The sequence below is a fragment of the Cornus florida genome, unplaced genomic scaffold, assembly GCF_030987335.1.
Source record: "Cornus florida cultivar Cherokee Brave unplaced genomic scaffold, ASM3098733v1 CherokeeBrave_3.0.0_Hap2_Chr06, whole genome shotgun sequence".
NCBI lineage: Eukaryota > Viridiplantae > Streptophyta > Magnoliopsida > Cornales > Cornaceae > Cornus > Cornus florida.
The window spans coordinates 24,641,269-24,664,073 of NW_026775576.1; the positions used below are offsets into that span (position 1 = coordinate 24,641,269).

At 37.0% G+C, this 22,805-nt stretch overlaps 1 protein-coding gene and 1 pseudogene across 1 annotated transcript; one reads left to right on the forward strand and one right to left on the reverse strand.

Moving 5' to 3' along the window:
* Positions 1 to 3,264: 3,264 nt before the first annotated feature.
* LOC132315159 (small nucleolar RNA R71) lies at positions 3,265 to 3,363 on the reverse strand (annotated as a pseudogene).
* A 15,150-nt stretch (positions 3,364 to 18,513) lies between these two features.
* On the forward strand, positions 18,514 to 21,999 carry LOC132311211 (ethylene-responsive transcription factor ABR1-like). The gene is made up of 3 exons (XM_059809025.1): positions 18,514 to 18,801; positions 19,225 to 19,901; positions 21,457 to 21,999. Exons 2-3 carry the CDS (start codon positions 19,328 to 19,330, stop codon positions 21,624 to 21,626), a joined length of 744 nt encoding a protein of 247 aa, XP_059665008.1. The 5' UTR covers positions 18,514 to 18,801; positions 19,225 to 19,327; the 3' UTR covers positions 21,627 to 21,999.
* Positions 22,000 to 22,805: the final 806 nt, after the last annotated feature.

The following is a 22,805-nucleotide window of genomic DNA, read 5'->3' on the forward strand; positions in this document are numbered from 1 at the left end:
AAGAAAGACTCTTCCCAAAAAAGAGTTCACCGAGTGCCACAGCCTGCATCTTTAGTTGCACAGCCTTCTTCTTCATCTGTCATGGATGCTGAGCAGGCCATTATCAGAGAGGTTCCCACTGAGTCTTACGCTAGTAAAACATGGGAGATCGAGTACAAATTTAATACAGGGATATTCTCTAGTTTGGACCAAACCAAGTGGTCATATGATGAGCTTGTGAGGTGGGCATTGATGCCATCATGACTCCAGCAGACACAGTTGTTTATCCTCGGTTGGTTGCTTTATTCTATCAACACCTCCGGATGGATGAAGATGATCGACTTCTTCTCCACACTACCATAGACGACCAGGAGATTAATATTTCTCTTCTGGCCATAGCTACTGCCAGTAGATGCCCTCACACCTCTCTATTGGCTGATGATACTCAGGAGCCTCTGTACCCTACACATCCACCATTTCCCACTAAGCTGACCATGGGCTATATTATCTCCACAGGTAGCGTATGAGGGGCACACCTTTGCTGATCGGGTCAAGATTGATCCCCTGTACTAGTTCTTTGATTCCGTGCTGCACCTTAATGCATTCCCTACAGGTCATAGCACTCAGAGGCGAGAGGCGATTTTCCAGGCCTTATACTGTTTAGGCCAGGGGTATTGGATCTCTATTCCTACATTTATATGAGAGCTTATGCACAAGTTCTGGAAGAACTTGCATCATTCATATAAACATTAGAACAGATACCTAGCCTTTACCTTTTGGCCATTTGATTACACAGATGCTCTTAGACCAGGGGTATCAGTTTGACCCTGAGGAGATTCCAAGCCTGATGCCGAGAGTGAAGAGAGCCTATGATTTCGCCTGGTGAAATAAGACCTTCAACTCCTGCCGTAAAAATAGGGCAAACAGAGATTTATAGAGACTACAGGCACAACAGCAGAGAGCAGCAGCAGATGCAACTGTAGCAGAGGATGATACAGTAGATAGATCTCCTCCCAGATATAGACATCACATCACTACTTCAGGATCTACCTCTCAGCCAGATGTACCGACTGTATCTTAGCAGACTAGCTTGTCATATGCCCCTCCTACCGAGCTGACAGCACATACAAGCACTGATTCTAGCTACAGATCAGAGGTAGCTCAGCTGCATATGGACTTCATATCTTTCAGAGCTGATATGACTGGGCATCATGAGGATGTCACGAGGATGCATGATGACCTGGTGAGGAGACATGACGATCTGGTGGGGAGACATGATGACTTAGTTCAGAGATCTGATACGCTGCGTGATGAGGTAGCTGAGGTGAGACATGAGCTTGAAGCTTTGAGGAAAAACCTTACCACTTCACTCACTCACCATAGCACTGAGATGTCTGCCATGCTATAGCATATTGCAGACATGATTACTCCAGATCCTACAATCTGATCCCATTTTCTCTCTCTCTTATTCATTACCTATCATTGCTATCTGCACTGCTATGATTATGATATTTTTGTACCATTTAGATACCTGCACTGATTTTAGATATTTATTTGGATTTTCTTTACATAATTTTTTGGATAGTTTTTGGATATTTTTGGATATTATTGTTTCCATTACATTGATACTATGATTTTTTGATATTTGATCTTGCCTTTATTGTCTATATATAGATTGTTGAGATATTCACATCAGTTTTGGATACTCTATGCTTTATATTGCTAGATGCCATGCTTATTGCCCAGTTCTCAGTTTCACCTCTTATTTCTACCATTGATGCATATGCTTTGACCATTGTTCGTGTGACCACTTTTAGACAGGTTTTCAGAATCTAAGTTTGGGGGTGCGCTTTCCAAAGCTAAGCTTCTGTTGCCGTGTCCCTGTTGCTTCACCCATTTTGGTATACTCTTTCCATTATCTGCTGTTTCTTTGTACATTAAGGACAATGCACAGATTAAGTGTAGGGGTGTTTAGCATATCTTACATGTCACACTTAATTTCTACGCATGTGGTATGATTTGAGAGTCCTAGGCTATGATTTTGATCTTTTGAGGACCATGATACTTAGAATTTAAAATTTGCTTGACTTGAGAGTCCAATACTCCTTGTATGCCTTGTGGATGCCATTTAGGAGCAATTTTTTTGTAAGATTGATATCATGCTTGCATTTGTCGTACACATCATCCTAATTTTGTGATTATTTTAAGATTCACTCTAGGATTCAACACTAGCACAGGTACACACTAGCATTCATTTGTGGGGTACATGCTTTGTTGATTATTGAATTAGTTATATCCCAATTGAGCTAGTAGTGCATTGAAAGCTTTCATTCTTGACAAGGTAGATAACAAACCCTTTTCATTGAGTAGCCGAGATTCTAGCTGCATCAAGCACTGAATTTCTCGCACCGAAAGGTGGAGGGCCCAAACTTTAGGTTAATAACTTAAAAAAAAAAAAAAAAAAAGTTGCAAAAGTAAATAAAAAAAGTGAGAAATGATTAGATGGATGTTGTTTTGATTTGTAAACTAGTCGATTTGAGCTTGTAAGTCCTTAGAGGTGTTTAAACACCTAATGCCCTAGAGCCGTTCGGTTTGGGAGTCATTGACCTAACACTTGACCTCATGGATTGCTAGAAAGCTTAATAAATTACTACATTGCACCATGCTTCCATCTTTGATCCTCTAAGGTAGTAAAAAAAAAAAAAAATCAAGTGAAAAGAATAAGCGCACCTAGATAAATAAAGCTTTAATAAAGGTCCATTATTTGTTTTGATGATCGGGACTAGATTTGTGTGCTAATTTGAGGGTAAGGATGTGATCATTTCTTTAGTTGGCTTAGATAGCAACATATTTGATGCCGGTTCACTCAAAGAGGATTCTAGTGTTGTTTTGATTTGCATAATCATTATTTTGATGTGTGAAGGACCATATTTGTTTGTTTGATGTTGAAATTTTGGGAGAATGCTTGGAAAGGGTTGAAAAATTGCATACTTGAGTAGTTTTCTCCCAATATTTGTTTTGTATGTTGGTTCCTCTCTTACAAGAAAGAGCTCAATGTTTGTGGGTATCATTTCTGGAAACCCTCACGAGACTTCACTTGTCCATTAGGGGTAACCTAGGGGTTCAAAAGGAAGTTTTAAGACTTAAACTTTTTCCTTTTACCCTTAAAGACAAGGCAAAGAATTGGTTCAACAATCTTAGGCCTTTTTTTATAACTTCTTGGGCGAAAATGTAATAAGAGTTCTTGAAAAAGTACTATCTGGTTTCTAAGACCAATGCCATGAGAACTTCAATTAGAGAATTTTCTCAAGGGGATGGGGAAATGTTTTATGAGGCATGGGAAAGATTTAATGATTTTCTTAGAAAATGCCCTCATCATGACATACCTAAGTGGCAACTAGTCCAATATTTCTTTGAAAGTTTACCGGATAATCACAAGGGTATGGTTGATGCATCCATGGGTGGTTCTTATCTTGATAACTATGAAAATGATGTGTGGCAATTGTATTAAAGTATGAGTGAAAATTCCATGCATAGGTTCTTATCTTCTAAAAATGGTAGAAACCAAGGTGGAAGGAAGAATGTTAGCTTATATTAAGTTGACAACTCCAATGATATAACCGCAGAGATAAAATCCTTGTCTCAAAGGTTTGATCAATTTTTGATCAACCAAAATTCGGCAAATCAAGTATCTTCTTCCCTTACTCATATTCATCATCGTGCATCTAATGAATCTTGCATAACTTGTTCAAGTGTCTTACATTCTACTTCTAATTGTTCCCATGGACATGTGCAAAGTGAGCCCCATGAGCAAGCCAATGCTACATTTATTAATCAAGGGAATAATCCCTATGGCACTCATTATAATTCAAGTTGGAGGAACCATCCAAATTTTTCTTGGAAAAGCGAAGGGGAAGGCTCAAACCTCTTCCCAAGGTGGTTTTCAAGGGAAGTATGTTCCACCACCAATGCAAGGCCAAGGTTTTAAGTCATCATCATTTCAATCATATGGAAATCAATTTTCTAATTCTCATTTTCCTAATCAACCATCATATTCCCATGGAAATTCTAGGAGTCCCGCCTTTGAAAAGAAAGTTTTAACCGCTCTAGGAATTCTAGAGGCAAACACTCAATTACTTCATTCTCATTCTCAATCCATTGCTAAGCTAGAAACCCAAGTAGGGCAAATAGCTAGTACCTTAAAAGCTAGAGAGAAGAGGAAGATGCCTTTGAATGCCCCAGCAAAGCAACAATGTGTTGTGGAGACTCATTCCTCATCGGAAGGGCACACAATTGAGCATGTCAATGCGGTGACAACCTTGAGAAGTGGGAAGATTGTGGACAACAAAGTAGGTGTAGAGAGTGAACCAATGAAACCAAAAGTTGACATCCGTCCCGTTTCTTATCATATTCCTCCTTCATTGCATATGCATGAGCATTCAAATGAGAAAGTGTTAGAAAGTGATTTGAAAAGTGAGTCCAGAATTGATTTGAAAGATGAATTGAACAAAGCTTTGAAAAAGAATTTAAAAAATTCTTGTATTGAAGATTCTTCAAAAAAAAATTTTGAAAAAGCTTTTGAGCCAAAAGCTCCATTTTCGGATGCCTTGAAATGATCCATTTATCTTGATAAACAAAAGACCAAGACCAATGAAATCATTGAAATGTTTAAGCAAGTGAAGATTAATCTTCCACTTTTGGATGCAATTAAGCAAATTACAACTTATGCCAAGTTCTTAAAAGAACTTTGCTCCTAAAAGAGGAAGAACAAGAGCCAAGCACCTAGGAAAGCGGTCTTGACCGAGCAAGTGAGCTCAATTTTGTAACATAACACCCTTCCAAAGTTTAAGGTGTGACGGCCCAAGTTTTTCAACCCGGTGTGTCAGTGATGAACTGAAAGATGACCCGATAACGGATCCGAAGTGCGGAAGAAAAAGACAAAAAAATGGTCTCTAGAGATACAACATGGCTCTAAGACACAATTATGACCCTCAACGAGGTCACGGAACCCAAAGGAATCAAATAGGGAAGTAACGTTTCAAAAATGAACAAGATTGAACCTAGGGGCAAAGTCATCATTTTCAGCTTAAAAGTGGGTGCCACCGAGCACACCATTGGAAAGACAATGAAAAATCAATGAACTTAGACTCAAAAATCGCTTAATTCGGAGTCCGGATGAAGAAGATATGGCTAACGGAAGAAGAAGGGGCAAAACGGTCCAAAACAGGCAACTCATGAACATCTAACCGGTTAGGAGACCTTTCTAACCGGTTAGGAGGCCAAAAACAATGACAAAAACGCTGCCCACACTCATCTAACCGGTTACGAGATCCCATCTAACCATTTAGATGTGAAGAGGCAGTAAGGGTGCGACCCAAAAACCTGGCAGTAGGGGTTTTTCCGGGAAAAAATGGAAATTTGAGGGCCAAGATGACATTTTCTGGAAAAACACAAAGAAGAAACCCCCCTCAAAATCGAGTTTTGTGACTCATGAAAAAAATTGAAAAAAACTCGCTGTGAAATATCCAAAATTCCCTCCCAAGAAAACTGGTCCAGAGGGTCCAAAAAGCTGCTAAATTTAAAAACTGAGACCTGAACTTCGTATGCGATTTCCGATACCAAGACGACATTTTCTGGAAAAACACGAAAAAGAAACCCCTCCCCCCTAAAATCATGTTTTCTATTCACCATATTAAAAGACGGAAATAAAATTAAATTAAAAAGTCTAGAATGCCCCTAGATCAAAATATGTAACAAAAGTGCAAAATGAGTCCGTAGAAGGCTCAAAACACAAACGATGAGGTTTTGCCTAGAAACGACCATGCACACAAACGTAACTTACCTATTTAGACGTGCTACAATGGTCCATGGCTTAAAAATATAGCCGATGCAAAATCCGACCCCCCAACGGGCAAAAAGGCAAAAATGGACTTGGAATGGAAAACATGGAATCCAAAAATATAAAATGGAGTCAAATGACCATTTGGCCCTTGGCCACACTTCATACAAGATTAATAAGACCCTATGAAAGAATGAAAATGGAATTTCCACACCCGATGCAACCATGGTGAAGCAATGACTTGCGATTTTTCAAGGTTTTCATAGCATTTCATGAAGTTAAAAAGTTACATAGAATACAATATACATGTCATTGGCCTCCGACCTCATCTCATACATCTCAAATATATTGAAAGAAGTGTACTTAAGTACACATTACATACATGGAATTAAATATACATATTTTGACATATAAGACTACAATTGGCATTCCGAGCCAACCTTCACAAAAATGGAAGTCTCCAAGTCCACAAACTATCCAAGCATAATGAAGACCTCAACTTTGATTCTTGTACCTGAAATATGCCCAAGCATCGTAGGGGTGAGTAACATAAAGCTACGCGTAGGAGATGAGCATGCATCGACCTAGCATTTTACAAATTTATCACCTTAAGGTGAAACATGTTAAAGGGGCTCATGCCACCTAACGTCTATGTCCAAATGAGACTCGGGGAGCATCCCAAGCTACCTTAGAGTCTAAGCAATAAGAATCATGATATACATACGTGTATGAAACGAATCATGGTTGGGATAATCTAATAAACACGACAAGAAGAATGCTTGAGCATAGATTAACATGAATTGCGTTTTCAATACAATTGAACTAGGTCTAAAGTAATCCATATAACATGACAAAAACATATTTGAATACAAGTTAACAAGAATCACATTACCCATGCAGTCCAACAACAAAAGAGTATGTTATACAATGCAACAAGGTATAAGTTCTCAAAGCCATCAACTTAGAATCTAAAGCACAAAATAACAGTGGTGGTTCATGTCATCTAACGTCTAAGTTCTAAATGAATCAATAGGATCAATCCTAAGCTTTGTTAGAACGTCAAAACACAATTTTCAATATTGATGCAATTTAACCAACATTGGAACTTCCAATACAACGCATAAAGCACAATTTCGCAAAGTTAACATCATGTAACTTAAAATGGAACGACAAATAAGGAACAACAAGTTACAACATCATTTAGTTATCAACTTGAAAATGAAATGCGAAGTCAAATAAAGTGGATACTCGGACGTCACGCCGGATTAGACCGACAACATAGTTACTTTAGGGTTACTAGCCCATGGGTAACCTCCCTATGTGCGCACTAGACTACATAGAGGGACTATCCCCTGTACTAGAACCATATCCTAGCCATAGTCAAACAACGACATCCCCAAGTTTCCAAAATCAACAAGTTGTGCAACAACGCATATATCAACAGGGATATCCAAGATAATCAACTATCTACCAAGCACAACCAAATTTGGAAACCTATACAATACATGCTCTAAATCCACAACTAATATGATATGATGAATGTCGAATCTTCAGTGTGTGATTCGTTACACGCTATGCATGAATGATGTTAAATATGAAGTGTGCAAATCATTACGCAAGATAACAATATATTCAATATTGAAAACATAAGCTCATGAGTTTAAATACAGCAACAAGGTAGAACTTTAATTAAATCATGCTAATTTAAATCCCAAGGTTCTAAAACAACTTCAAATAGTCCCAAATTAATATATACTAGTAAACAAGTCATGGCCAATACAAATATCGAGTTAAAACCTTAATTAAGCTAATGGGACCACAAAATAGATTTTAATTAATTCTTTTAATTAAAATCTCTAGATTTTCAAACTTAACCAAATGCTCTCAAATTAACCTATGTTGAAAAACATGACAAGGACTAATGTAATATCACATTACAAGTTTATTTCATTCAATTTACGACCATGCGAATTAAACTTTCACTAAAGTTAAATATAAAACAAAAGTTGCAATTCTTATGCAATAAATCCCAATTTAATACATGTGAACAACCACACCAAAACTTAATTTTCTAGCATGCCACAATACAATTCCAAGTTGTATATCACCATGAGGATTAAATCTTAAACATAGAATTTAATTAAATAAAAGATTTCAAAACCTAACCGAATATTCTAAATCAAATATATGTGGAGCTATATAGTATGTAAATCAAGAATATCAAGTCGGAATTCAAATAGAGTGAATAGTGCACTCGGGGCAAATTAATTAATTAATAATTACTAATTTTCAAAACACCTCCAATTACTTTCAAATTCAACTATGTTGGAGAGCATGCTAAGGTCTAATTTAATATGCTAACACATATTGATTTTGAGCTAGTTAAGGCCACATGATTTAATATTTTATTCAAGATAAATATTAAATAAAATCTTTATTACTTGTTCAATTTCCCTCAATTTAATATATGTCAATGACCATATTATAGAGTATTATATTACCATGCTATATGTTTAAAACAAATCATAAGCAACGGGGAAAATCAAATCCAATATAAGAAAATTAAATATAAAATCTCTAGATTTCATTTTTGAGCATGCAATCAAGTTGTATAAGCATCAATATCATGTTATATAACAAGAATTAAACCTATAACACCTCCTACCTCAATTTAAGATGAAAATCTCAAATCCCCACCGAATTGAAACGGCTCCGAATCCGACGAAACTCCTAGGTTTTGTCGGGGACAACACAATCTATATGAATCCCCAAGAAGCCCCATGAAAATCCAAACTTGACCTCAATTCCGAACTCAAAATTTGGTCAGAAATGGTTTCTAGTAAGGGGTAATGGTAGAGCACGACTAGGCGAACAACAAATGTTAAGGCCGAAGACTTTTCATCAAAGAAAAGTGGATCAAAGGAGGAGAGAGAAAGTGGCAGCCATGGGAGGGAGCTTGGCCGGCCATGGGAGGGGAAGAAGAAGAAGAAATCTGATTTTTTTGTTCTTAAGTCCCATATTTATAGTAAGTCTCAAAAAGTGCCCCGAAAGGGCCCCGCCGAGTCCGGAAAAGTGGATTTTGAGCAAACGCGCTCAAACGGCAAAACTCTGTGAACAAAAAAGATTTGAAATGAGAAAATATGAACAACGGAAGAAACGACATTGAAAACTGAGTCCCGAACAGAAAATTATGCCCCGAACAAGTTCGGTGACAACCAGGTCCGGAAATTCTGAAACTGGAGAAAAATGACCAGAAGGAAATTCTATGAATTTACGAGTCAACGAAAAGTGAAAATGAATCCCGTAAGAGGATCCAGGCTCCAGACGAGACATTTTTGTAATAACTTTTGTTAATTGCACAATGGCCCCTACAAAAAGGGTTAATTGCCAAATTGCCCTAAAATGAACATAGCTTCCAAAAGATATTTTCTTAGATGCCCCTAAAATAAAATATCTTCAAAAGATATTTACGAAAAACACCCCAAGAAATGAAAAAGATTCTGAAGAATTGTGCATCTATGCCCCTGTAGACACCGGGAGCAACCAGAGTACTTTCTTGCAAAAGTAAAGATACGTATTTCGAGGAAACCACTCAAGATGAAGGCACGTGAAGTCAAAAACCAACTCCGAGCATGAGAAGTGAGGTTGTGCCAAAAACTGACAAACGGAGATAAGACGAAATAGGGAAAATGGCAGAATAGGGAAAAGACGAAATAGCGCATAGTGTCCGAAAAACGAAAAATGCGAAAATGACTCGGTCCTCAAAGAAAGTTGTCAATTCACATGTAAGAGTCTTAGAAACCAATTCTGAGCACTCGATATGACACTAAGTGACACGAAACAGAGCTCAGAAAAGAAAATTAAATGAAAAAAATTCATTCGTAAAATTTCAGGAAAAAGGAAAGGAAGGCAAATGACCGGGTCGTTACATAAGGACCCCGGTTCGCCTACTACTTCTTGCATCATTGGTGACCATGTCATTAATCGGGCTCTTCTAGACTTAGGAGCAAGTGTTAATCTTCTTCCATACTCGGTATATGTCAAATTAGGCTTAGGAGACTTGAAACCGACGTCAGTGGTTTTATAACTTGCCGACCGATCCATCAAAAAGCCTAGGGGTATCATTGAGGATGTCTTGATTAAAATTGATAAATTCTTCTTCCCAGTCAATTTTGTTGTCATTGACAGGGAGCCGGTTCCAAATCCTAAAAGCCAAATTCCCGTTATCCTTGGCTGTCCTTTCTTGGCAACCTTAAATGCTAACATTAATTGTAGGACGGGGGTAATGAAAATCTCATTTGGGCATATGAAAGTGAAGTTGAATATGTTCAATCCGACCCCAAATTCATTTGACAAGTATGAAGAAGTAAATGTTGTAGAAAAGTGTCTAGACAATGAATGTGAAAGAATGGAGTCTTTGCTTGAAACCAAAACTTCAAAAAGTTCATCTTCAACCTTGAATTCAAAAAATGATGTTTCAAAATCTTGCTTTGAAAGGGCATGGAAGCCTAAAGATCACATTGACAAAGGACCAACAAATTCTTTTGAACTTAATCCAACAGGTTCTTTAGGGAACCGTTTATTGGGTGGAATTCAAAGTACTTATCACCCCAACAAGGAGGGGATGCATTACAAGATGTTTGATCCGGGCTAAAAGAGCCCAACGTCTTACTAGAGACGTTAAAAACTAGTAAATACTTCATAGGGTTTACAACCCTATTCCTCCCTCATTTCTGTTTTATCTTTCATTTCTTGCGTCGTCTAGATATGTTTTGGAATTCATACACATGGCTAGGAATTTTGATTGAGTATGCATGCACTTTCATTCTGAAAATAGGCATTTTGTCCCTGTTCGATCGATCTCAAATAAGGTTCGATCGATCGAATACTTATCCCTGCATCCAATCATCGTTCTGTTCCATCAATCTGAAAATTCCTGCATAAATTAGCCCTCTGTGTATCGTTCAAGAATTCCTTTGGATCGATCTGAAAGTTCCAAGATCGATCCAACTTTTTCTTAGATCGATCTTCACTCGACACTTAGAAATTTTTTGAGATCCATGAAAAAAGGCCTCTCTGTACATCGTTCGAATTTCTCTATAGGTTTTCACATGTTCGATTGATCGAAGTACCTTTTCGATCGATCTCAGCTTGATCGATCTCTACTCTTTGTTAACCTTGATTTTGACTTTGATTGCATATTTGTTTTTATGTTTTTTCTTTTTTTATTATTATTATTTTTTTATTTTATTTTATCTTATCTTTAAAAAAAAAAAAAAGATTTTTATTTTTATTTTATTTTAAAGATTTTTTATTTTTAATTTCTACTTTCCTTTTCATTTTAAAATTTTCAAAATCCAAAAATTTATATATATTCTAAAATTCCAAAAAATTGTATTTTATGTTATTTTTCCAAAAATCCAAAAAAATGTTTTGAATTTCAATTTTTAATTTGTAAATATTCAAATATATAAAAAAATATATAAAATAAAAAAATAAAATAAATATGTCGTTTAGTGAACAGAGATCGATCTCAACATTTTTTAGATCGATCTTGTTTGATCGATCGAAAATTTTCCTTAATCGATCGAACCTGTCGGGAAATGTTTTTAAAAACAAAACCCTAGGGTCATTAGATCGATTCACAGATCGATCTAAAGACCTTCTCAGCCCTCGCCGCTGCAACCCATCTCTCTCCCATCTCCGGCGAGCCCTCCGACAACCTTCCCGAGGCTCGAATCTTTCTCCTTCATCTCAGATCTCATCTCTCTCCTTCGCACCACTTCTCTCTCTCGGATTTGGTAAGTTCTGAGTTTTCCCCTTGATTTTGAGTTTCAATCTACCCATTTGTGATACTTGCCATGTTAGATCTAAGGTTGCTATGTCTGAATCTTGCCATATTTGAAGTTTCCATGATCGTGTATATACGTGTATATATGTGTATATAGTTTTGTATATATATTTTATTTTTAAATCGATTTTTAAGTGTCATGGGCCAAACCATATTCTGTTGTTGATGTGTGAGAAGGCCCCACAAGTTTGCTTGGGTGCCCCCATGCCTTCCACATCACAGATCTGTGACTTTTCGAATTTCCCATCCTAGTTTGATTAATCGAAGTTTTCTCAGATTGATCGAACTTTTCTCAAATTGATTTCATAGAGATCGATCTCACATTTTTATGATCGATCGAACTTCACAGATTTGCATCCCACACTTCACACATTTTCTTTTGTAATTCCATGCTATCTCATACATGCCCAATGCCTGTGTTTTCCACATTGGATGCATTCCATACTTATATTGTTTAGCATGCTTCACTTACTGTCACTGTTTATTTAGCCTTATCATCACTTGCGTAGATTCATGGTTCTGTGTTGTCTATCTTATTTGACATACATGTTTCTATATACTGTGCTTCAATTCTTAATGCTAATACTAACTTATATTGCAAGTGTTTTTCTTTTTATTTTGCAGGCCATGGCTAGGGTCAAGACTGTTGCCTGTGGACATTATCATCGCCGAGTCAAGCCCAAATTAGAGGGGCCAGGTGAGCCCTCTTATGTTCGGGAGTAGCCCAAGCATCAGGCAGGACCATCTCAGGTCCCGAATCCTGAGCAGCCTGAGCAGCTAGAGGATTATACAGAGGCCGATCCAGCTAAGTCCTCATCAGACAGTAGACTACAGTCTTCTGCTTCTACATCTTCATCATCTCATGATGAGGCTGAGCATACACCATCACCTTCTTCATCTCCGCTTCCTGCACAGCCAAAACAGGCCTTAGACAGACTTTTACCGAGATACTCACGCCCTCAGGTGGCGCATGAGTCAGTTTTTGACATTTCTTTCTTCTCTTGGTATATCCTTACCCGGGTAGCCTATGAGGACATTGACCGAAGGGGCATTTAAGCCATTTTAGCCCCGGTCACTTACCCAGTTTACCCGAGGCTTGTGCGGATGTTCTTCCAGAACCTTCGACCTACCCCGAGTAATCTGGCGGAGCTGCGTACTACAGTGGATGGCCATCCTATCCGCATTACAGTGGAGACTCTGGCTTGATCTTGCCGATGCCCGCATGCCTGCCCTTCTGAGCTTGAGCTCGATTATCCTATTTTGGAGAGGAGGCCTTCTTATACATTTATGGCTAAGGCACTTACAAGCCATTACAGTGAGGGCGACACATTTGCTACTCGCACCTATTTGCCTGATGACCTGTGGTTCTTTAATTCAGTCCTGTACCGAAATGTGTTCATGGCCGGCCACAAGATCCAGAGGCGCGTCGATTATTTGACAGCCCTGTATGCCCTCTACACATGGTGCTGGGTTTCTATTCTAGCCCTCTACTGCACTATGATGATGAAGCTCTATGCCGACTACATCAGCAAGGCCAAGCCCAAGCGGCCTAAGTATTTTCCATTTGGCCATCTTATCACTCAGATCCTCCGGGATCAGTGCTATCCATTTCGTCCCACTGAGCGCTCAAAGACAGGAGCTTGCCATTTTGGCAAGAAGGACTGGAATAAGAGCTACAATGCTCTTATTAAGAGTCTTCTAGAGGACACAGTGATAACAGTAGAGGAGGTAGAGGAGGAGAAGATGGCAGCAGCAGCAACAGTCGCACCAGCAGCGGATGATCCAGCAGTCGATCTGGCTGTAGTCTATATGGACATTGACTTGGAGCAGTATCCTGTAGAGGGTCTACAACATCACTCTTCAGCAGGGTTGCCAGTTCATTCTCTGGAGCACGCTCAGGATGTACCACAGTTTCCTGATCCAGTCATACCTGAGGCTCCAGTACAGATACCCAGCTTTGGAGAGCGTCTCCAGGCTTTAGAGGATGCCGTAGTCTCTCTCCACGCAGACACTGTCTCCATCAGAGCTGACATTTCTTCCCTGTGTACGGATGTCATGACTGCTCTGCGAGACATATCCCGAGATATCCGTGGAGCGCGCCCTGCTCGTCCTACCTCCTCAGCATGATCTTCATATCTCTCTATTACCTGCTTTACATATCTGTGATATTTGCTATTTTTACTACTGTTATTATATTTTTTCGGCCAGTCTATTGCCCAGACATTTTGATGTACATTATTTTTATCTTTTACTATATATGCTATATTTTACTATCTTCTGGATGTCCTTGTATTGATATATCTGTATTTGATTAACTCCATCAGGTGCATCCTAGTAACTTCAGTGAGAGAGAGTGCTGCCCAAATTTTCAGGACCACCCTTTTTCCTCTCTCTCTCTCTTTACTTCAATTTCTTATCCCATTTACACTTGTATGTCCACTGTGCACTGTTATTATTCACCTTTGTTATCTAATGAGCTTTTATCCAGTGCCATCTTTTCAGGACCACGGTTAATCCCAAGTTTGGGGGGGTTATACCACCTACTTTGGATACTTGTGTCCTGGCCATTCTTTGTTGTAGCTACACTAGTATACTCTTTCATATGTTCTCTTTGCACATTGAGGACATTGTGCCATTTAAGTTTGGGGAGGGGGTAATGTTGTTAATTATAGTATTTGCTTTTAATGTAAAATTTTAAGTATGACTTGTGTATTTGAGGGATTGTCTATGATTGGTCCATAATTAGCGATGATTTTGATCTTTTGAGGACTATATTGTTTAAAATTTAAAAATTGCTTAACTTGAGAGTCCAATACTCCTTGTATGCCTTGTGGATGCCATTTAGGAGTAAATTTTTCGAAAGATTGATATCATGCTTGCACTTATGGTCCATATCATCCTGATTTTAAGATTGTTTTGAGATTCACTCTAGGATTCTACACTAGCACAGGTGCACACTAGCATTCATTTGTGGGGTACATGTTTTGTTGATTGTTGAATTGGTTATATCCTAATTGGGTTAGTAGTGTATTGAAAGCTTTCATTCTTGATAAAGGTGGATAACAAACCCTTTTTCATTGAGTAGCCAGGATTCTAGCTTCATCAAGCACTGAATTTCTCGCGCCGAAAGATGAAGGGCCCAAACATATGCTAAATGTAATCATGTTCCCTACGAAAGTGGCATTATCTTTTTATTGCTTTCTAGTTCATAGTTGTTTAGTTGTTTATGTCTTTCTTTTCTTTGTAGTTTATTGCTATGGACTAGCAATATCTAAGTTTGGGGGTGTGATAAGTGCTCAAATATGATACATTTTAGCACCTAAGATAGGGTATTTTAGTCAATTCATCTATCTTACTTTCATGTCTTAAGTACTTATTTGTGTTATTGCCTGTTTCAGGTGAATAATGTTCAAACAGGCTAACAAGAGCCATTTAGACCACTTTTGGAGCTAAGGAGCAAAGTTGGAAAGAAGCCAAGAAAAATGCAATAGGGGAACTTCGATCGATCGAAGGGAATCCCGATCGATTGAAGAGGTCTACAATAGATCGAAATGAGGCGGTGCCAGCTCAGCAAAGTGGATAAGACTAGAAGATATTTTATAGGGCACATCACCTTCGATTGATCGAAGTTAAGTGTCCAATTGATCGAAGTGCCTGCTGGAAGTGTGCTGTCTAATTCCCGAGCGCACTGATTTATACCTAACTTGCATAGTTGCTAATTTCCTCCAATCACAGGCTATTATTCTAACTTGGTGCCTGCTTAAAGTGGGATGTAATGAATCAATAGAGAACAATTCATTAGAGATTGTAATTTTTTTAGAGAGAATAGATATTTTTTCTCTCTAGAACTAGGGTTTTTGAGAAGAAAATAAGGATGAAGATGATGATGTCAACCTCCAAGCTAGCCCTTGAGGGTTCTATGACCACTACAATGAGTGGCTACATCCTTTACTTGGGGCTAGAGATAGCCCCTAGGCTTGCTTCTCAAACCTAGCTTTTGTGTATTTTTGGGGATTTTAGTTGCAATAAATGTTTTGATCTTGAATAAATATATATCTTGTGATTTCTACTTGATGTGTATGGATTAATGCTTTCAATTGACTATTTAGTTATATCCATATGTCTATGTATGCTAGAATGAATGTTCATGTGTTTTCCTCTAGATTTAATGGAATTAATGTATGTCTATATGTGTTGATGATGTTAATCTAGTGAAGGTCAAATGGAATTAATGTATGTTTATATGTGTTGATGATGTTAATCTAGTGAAGGTCAAAGCATGGTGCTTAATTAAACACTCTTGTGATTTATTTGATGGTTGACACTTGTTTCTTGATGGATTGTGCCACACCCTTAGTTTAATTAACTTAATTTCATGTCTTTAGCTTAGTTATAGTGTAATTGCTTTAATTTCTTAGATAGGCGGACAATCCATTCTTGTTTCTTGATGTTCCATACTTGGGAATGCTAAGAGTGTATGTCTCTAGATATTTGTATGTGCATTAATTGTGGTTTAATTGAATAGATATTGGTCTAATTTGATAGGTTGTGTTATTAATTAAAATTGGCTAGACAATCTATACTTAGTTGTCTTCCATGCTTAGTTTCAATTAATGTCACACACACACACACACACACACAAGTTACAACTTAATTTTCCCCATTAATATACAATTGCTAATGTTTGGTGAAGTGAAGCTTAGTGGTGAACTCTTGACCCCAAGTCATCTCTCTCTCATTTATTTCCCTTTAAATTCTAGATTGTTAATTGCATGCTTTAATTGAACTTTAGTTTAATCAAATTCAATCTCTCTTTTGATCATTCGACCTACTACTCTATAATTGATTCCATAGTGCGACTCCTTTCCCATGGGACGATCCCTACTCACTCTTACTATATTTTAGTTTGAAGTGGTAGTGGCATTTTATAAATTCAAACTTGGCCATATCACATTGCAACTTTGGTGCATGCGACGACCGACACCACCATTTAACTCATACATGTCAAATCAAAATTGCATATTGCACATCTACTTAATTTTAAATCTGTCATTATTAAACAAAGACTCCATTCACCCCCTCTAGAGTTCATTATTGGTTAACACCTTGGGCTATAAATGAGGTTAAACCCCATACATAAGGACCCTTAGTTAAGTACACCATGAGTTGGCTTGAAGAGAACTAAAAATCTGAAGCTCGCAACATTCTGGCATGCATCCGATCGATCGGGTTAAGTTACTGATCGATCAGAATCCGAACAAAGTCACCTTGAAATCCAATCGATCGAAATTCTCTAAATGTTTCTCCAAGTTTGTTTTCTTTGCTCCATTCTGCTATAATCTCCAATTGGACCTCTTAAGCACTGGATTTAACTCGGATTAACACTAAGCAACTGAAAATGGGGAATAAAATAAATTAAAACTAAAATTAGAGAATAAAGATAGAATAAGGTGGTAACTAATGCAAGAATAAGGGCTGAATTGTGCATCTTTCAGTACTTATCAGTCGGTGACCAACTGAGTACCCTCTTTATAAGCTCATCGACATCACTAATGCATCAATCGGTGGCCCTCCTAGCCTTCCTTACATCTCTGGCATTGTTTTCTCCTTTCTTTCCAGTGGTGTGGGTTTATAACATGGTGAGATAAATATATATGTGTGTGTGTGTGTGTGTATATATATATATATATATATATATATGTAAGATACCATAATTTTCATGGTGTGTGGTTGTCGTTGTGGTGTTAAAAAAGAAGGAGAGTAGGGAAATGAAGGTAGGGGTGCACACGGTTCAGTTCCTTACGGTTCTGGTCAGAACTAGAACCAGAACTGGAACCGTATAGATTAGAACCAAACCGTCACCGAACAGTAATGAGAACTGTTAACCAGAGTTGACAGACAGCGGCTGAAGCTTGCGAACCCGAACAGGAGGGCGATGGAAACTGAAATATATGGGTTTTGATTTTTTGAACAATCTGAAATGATATGCTGATATGGGTTTTGAACTTTTGATTCTTGCAGACAGATCTGAAATATATGGGTTTTGAACTTCTGATTCTTGTAGATTTTGTAGTTTATAGTTGCAGAGAGAGAGGGCAAGTTTAGCAGTTGCAGAGAGAGGGGGGGGGGGGGGGGGGGGAAGCTTGAGAGTTGAGAGACAGCGGCTGAAACTTGCTAACCCGAACTGGAACAGGCGATGGAAACTGAAAGATATGGATTTTAATTTTTTGAACAATCTGAAATGATATGCGGATATGGGTTTTAAACTTTTAATTCTTACCGACAGATTTGAAATATATAGGTTTTAAACTTCTGATTCTTGTATATTTTGTAGTTTACAGTTGCAAAGAGAGAGAGGGCAAGTTCGAGTTGAGAGAATAAAGATGGAAGCGCCGCTGAAATTATTTGCCCTAAAAATAATATATATAATATATATACATATTCCTAATAGATGATCAAATATAATAGATATATATATATATATATATATATATATATATATATATATATATTTTATTACGGTTCTGGAACACGGTTCCGATTCCAGAACTAAACTGTGAGATCGGAATCGAAACCGAATCGAAACTCAATGATTCCTCATTTTAAGAATCGGAACAGAAATCGGAACAGTGAGAACTGAAATTTTCTTCAAATTCCCATCCCACATTCTCTTATGCACCCCTAAATGGTGGAGTCCATTCGGTGTCGTAATCGATGGAGGACAAAATTGAGCTAAACAATTCAAAGTGTGAAGCCAATGGGTGGATGCAGTCATTTTTGACAAAGGTAAGGCTGAGTTTTAGCCACCAACGTTGACTTTTCAAATACACACACACACACACAAATATAAGAGTTCATGATCTATGAAGTCTTGTAACCAGAATCCCTGGTCTACCGCCTTAAGGCCTTATTAAGAAGATCTGTTTTGTACTAGAAGACCTTGCGACAGAACCTTTGCTCTTCTGTCGCAACTCTTCTATACCTTCCTTGAAGTCAGTCCGCTCTTTAGATAAGGCTGGGTAGCTTAGACCGACTCTTCTATGTCGGCGATTTGTTAAATGAAAGGGCTTAAATAAGAAGAATCAGAGGGACAGATGGAACCGAAGAGGGAGGAAAAGGAAAGTTGAATTAGGTCTGTTGTAAGCTAAAGTTGTTTTCTCTTTCAACTTAATAGAATTAATGTTTTTTTTTCTCTTTTTCATTTTTCTTTTGCTTTCCTTTCACCAAGTTACATAATTTTTTTTTTTTAATTCTTATATATACCCCGTAAAATATTGGAAAAGGATCCAAAGCAAAGCCACTAGCTATAAAAAGATTATTATTGTTTATGCACTGGTGCACCAGTTAAATTCAACCAATATTTGAACTTCAATTGGACCAATTTTGTCCGGGGATTTCGAAAAAGCAAATATTTGAAGTACAAATGATTACTGATTTGTGTTTGTGTTTGCTTGATTTACTTAGTTGGGTAGTAACGGTAGTTTTGTTTGGTTGATTACTGATTTGGGTAGTTTTGTTTGGTTGATTTACTGATTCATATTTGGATATTGACAAGGAATGAGGCTCTGAATTTGGTGCCATATAAATCTCATCACCAAAATATCGATAGCCCTTTGTTTCTCAACACTGAAGCTGTGGCCTCAGAAAAGGAGACCCAGATGGAGATCCTGAAACGCCTCATTGAGGCCTGGTCATATGACGTCATTGCTAGCATTTACAACAATGGCAACAAAAACACGCTCTGTGTTACTTCAAATACTCATATTTTACTTTCTTCTCTCACTGTGTCAATGGCTATGGCGGCTGGCAACGCCCTCGATGAGACTATGGGTTTAGGCCTAACAGATTCAGATAACAACTGTGGAATTGGAACTAGTGGCAGAGGACTAATTAAAGAAGATGGGAATAATGTTGGGCTGTTGGAGAACTTGGAGTCGGTGTTGCCGATGTTTTCAGGGCACAACAGAGAGCGAGAGATGTCAACTCTGACCCATGTGGTGTCTGGTGATCAGGTGGGTGAAGATTTTGCTAGACACGTTCAAGAGGAGGAGTATATAGGTGGCGGTGGTGGTGGTGGTGGTGGTAATAATAATAATGATTGTATGTGGGGTGTTGGAGGAAAGAGAAGACGCATAGAGGATGATATTGGGCATTTATCCGAATCAGTTTCAAGACCATATTATCATCCAAATGCTGACTTTTCAGCAGGAGGCTCATCTTCTAACTTCAAAGGTAAGCTTTAAACTCTCTCTATCTGTTTCTCTACCTCTGTGACTCTGTCCATGTGACACATGACTTTCACCCTATGAAGCACGGACACTCCTCTTAGGGGTTCTATATCAGTGTCGGACACTTTTTGGACACGGACACGCGTGTTTAAAGCTTGGACATGTGTGTCCAAGGCTCGGACACATGCTCGACATTTCTGTGAAGTGTCCAGAAATTATTTTTTATTAGACACAAGGTGCCCAGAAATTATTTTTTATTAGACACAAGGTGGACATGGCTAGGACACGCAGAGAACACAAGGTGGACATGGCTAGGACACGTAGAGAACACAGGGTGGACACAGCTCGGACATGCGGGGGACACGACGGGGTATATTTTGTAATTTTTTTAGGATAGGACACGGTAGGGTATATTTTGTAATTTTTTAAAAGATAAATGAGGTACCTAATGTAATTTATTAATTTTAAAAGTTTAAAAATAAAATTTTGAAAAAATAAAAAAACAACTACAGACAACAAAGTATTACACAGAAAATTTATTTTCTCTCACTTCCTCTCTCAGTCTATCATCTTCTTCAATTATCTCTCTACATGAATAAGACATTTTTTTATTTTTTTTAAGTTACATGAACAAAATTTGGTGAAAGACTGAAAGTATTTATGTTTATTCATGTACATATTTAGCTTATTATAGATATGTCTCTTCTGCACATCTTCATTTAGAGTTTGGATCAACTTTATTTTTCATTTATTTTCTGTTCTGTCTATGTTTTTCTTATAACAGAGATGAAATTATTAAAATTGGTCTTATTATTTGTTGTTATTTTATTTGCAATTTTGTATTTATATATACTTGTTTGTTATTAGGAAAATGAGTGTGCAAGGTTCTAGTAATTATATTTTGAATATATATATATATATATATAATTTTATGGGCGTATCCCCGCCGTGTCCGTATCTTATTTTTTTGAAATTTGCCGTGTTGTTGTATCCCTATCGTGTCGTACCCGTATCCATGTCCGTACTTCATAGCTTTCACTTAAGTTTAGTGGTTATTGCTACACCCGTTTTTTTTTTTTAATCGCTGTGTATGGCTTAACTAATTTGTTAGTGTGCCTTTGGTAACCCAAAACATTATTTTTGTTTTATGTTGTCAATTTTTAAAAAGGCAAAAAAAAAGAGAAAAAAAAAAATCATGTTTAATAATATATATTTTTTCTCTATGACAAAATAAGTTTTTTTATTTTTGTGAATAAAAGAGAAAACATAAAAAAAAAGTGTTTCTTCTGTTTTCGGCCTTACAAACGTTTTCACTATTATTACTACACAGCCACTATTCATTTTTAAAAAAATTCATATTATTTATGTTATATACTAATGTTATATATTAAATACTAATAAAAATTATTTTAATATAAAATATATTAAATTGTGGCAATTAATTTTTATTTGATAAAAAAATATTTTTTTAATATAAAGTGGTAGAGGGATTAATGTTTTAGAACTTGTCTAATACCTCAAAATCCCTCTTTTAATTATTTGGTATTTAATTTCTGCAGTTACAGAAAGTTCAAGCATTAGGACAAGAAAAACACCAACAACAGAGTTTGCATATACATACACTCCCACATATGACAATCTTGGAGAGCCGAGGAGGAAATACAGAGGAGTGAGACAGAGGCCATCGGGCAAGTGGGTAGCTGAAATTTACAATGCTGCCAAGGTTTAGTTAGGCACATTTGACACTGCCGAAGAAGCTGCAAGAGCCTATGATGAAGCAGCTCTCAACTTCAGAGGCGACAAGGCCAAACTCAACTTCCCCCAAAACGTCAGACTCCGTCCACCACCGGGAGATTCTCCGGCCACCCAGTTGACCATTTCGGATTCTCCACATACGCTTTTATCAGTTTCAATATCATCAGAACCGATAGTACATTCTTGTTAACATAATAATATCATATATAATATAACTGTTGTACTGTGATTGTATCATATATATTATAGTTGTTGTCCCGTGCTTGTAGCCGTTATTCACTTGTTCACTAGCCTATGTATATTTCTCTATTTGTATATAATTAAGATATATCAACAATCAGAACCTATATTGTATCTCTCTCTTATATTCAATATGGTATCACAGCCATTCATTGATGGCTTGTACGAATCATCAGCTTATATGCTTACTGTGGCCTTCCTCATCATCGTGTCTCTAATCTGTTCTTCATAACGAATCTGCACCATTATTATTTTTTTGTAAAGATTATTTATTAATTGTGTATCCAAATGATTTGGACACGTGATATATTTTATTAATTAATGATTCAGTAGATAGATATCAGATTAAAATTATATTATTTGGTTAACTTATAAATTATTTTTTTAGTAATTAATTATTGAGGAAGTGTTTTTTTATTTATTCCTTATTTTGATGGAAAGTGAAATTAAGGTTACTGAAAGAAAAATCGGTCCTCTCATCAGTTATGTACATTAATGAAAACAACACTTGTAATGTTTATATGTGCAAAATGCTAAGAGTGAGTAATCCGTTTCCACGCTTTGCTTATTGTTTGGAATTGCAACTTAATTTGTTGTTAAAGAATCTCGATGTTGGACTTGATCTCAGCAAGATTTGCTATTATAGATCGAGGTATATATATATATATTTAACTATATATTTATGCATTATAAGAATGTGAAAATAATGAAGTTTTAAGATCTTGGGATTCATGATTATTTGTGATTAATGCTTGACATGAATAATAAAAGATTATATGTGCTATCAGAGCTTATGGTGTATGAACTCATTATTTTCCTTTAATGTTGCATAATTAATAGGTGTAAATAAAATTAAATAATTGTATGATAGAATTGGTGCACGTCTATATATATATATATATATATATATTTG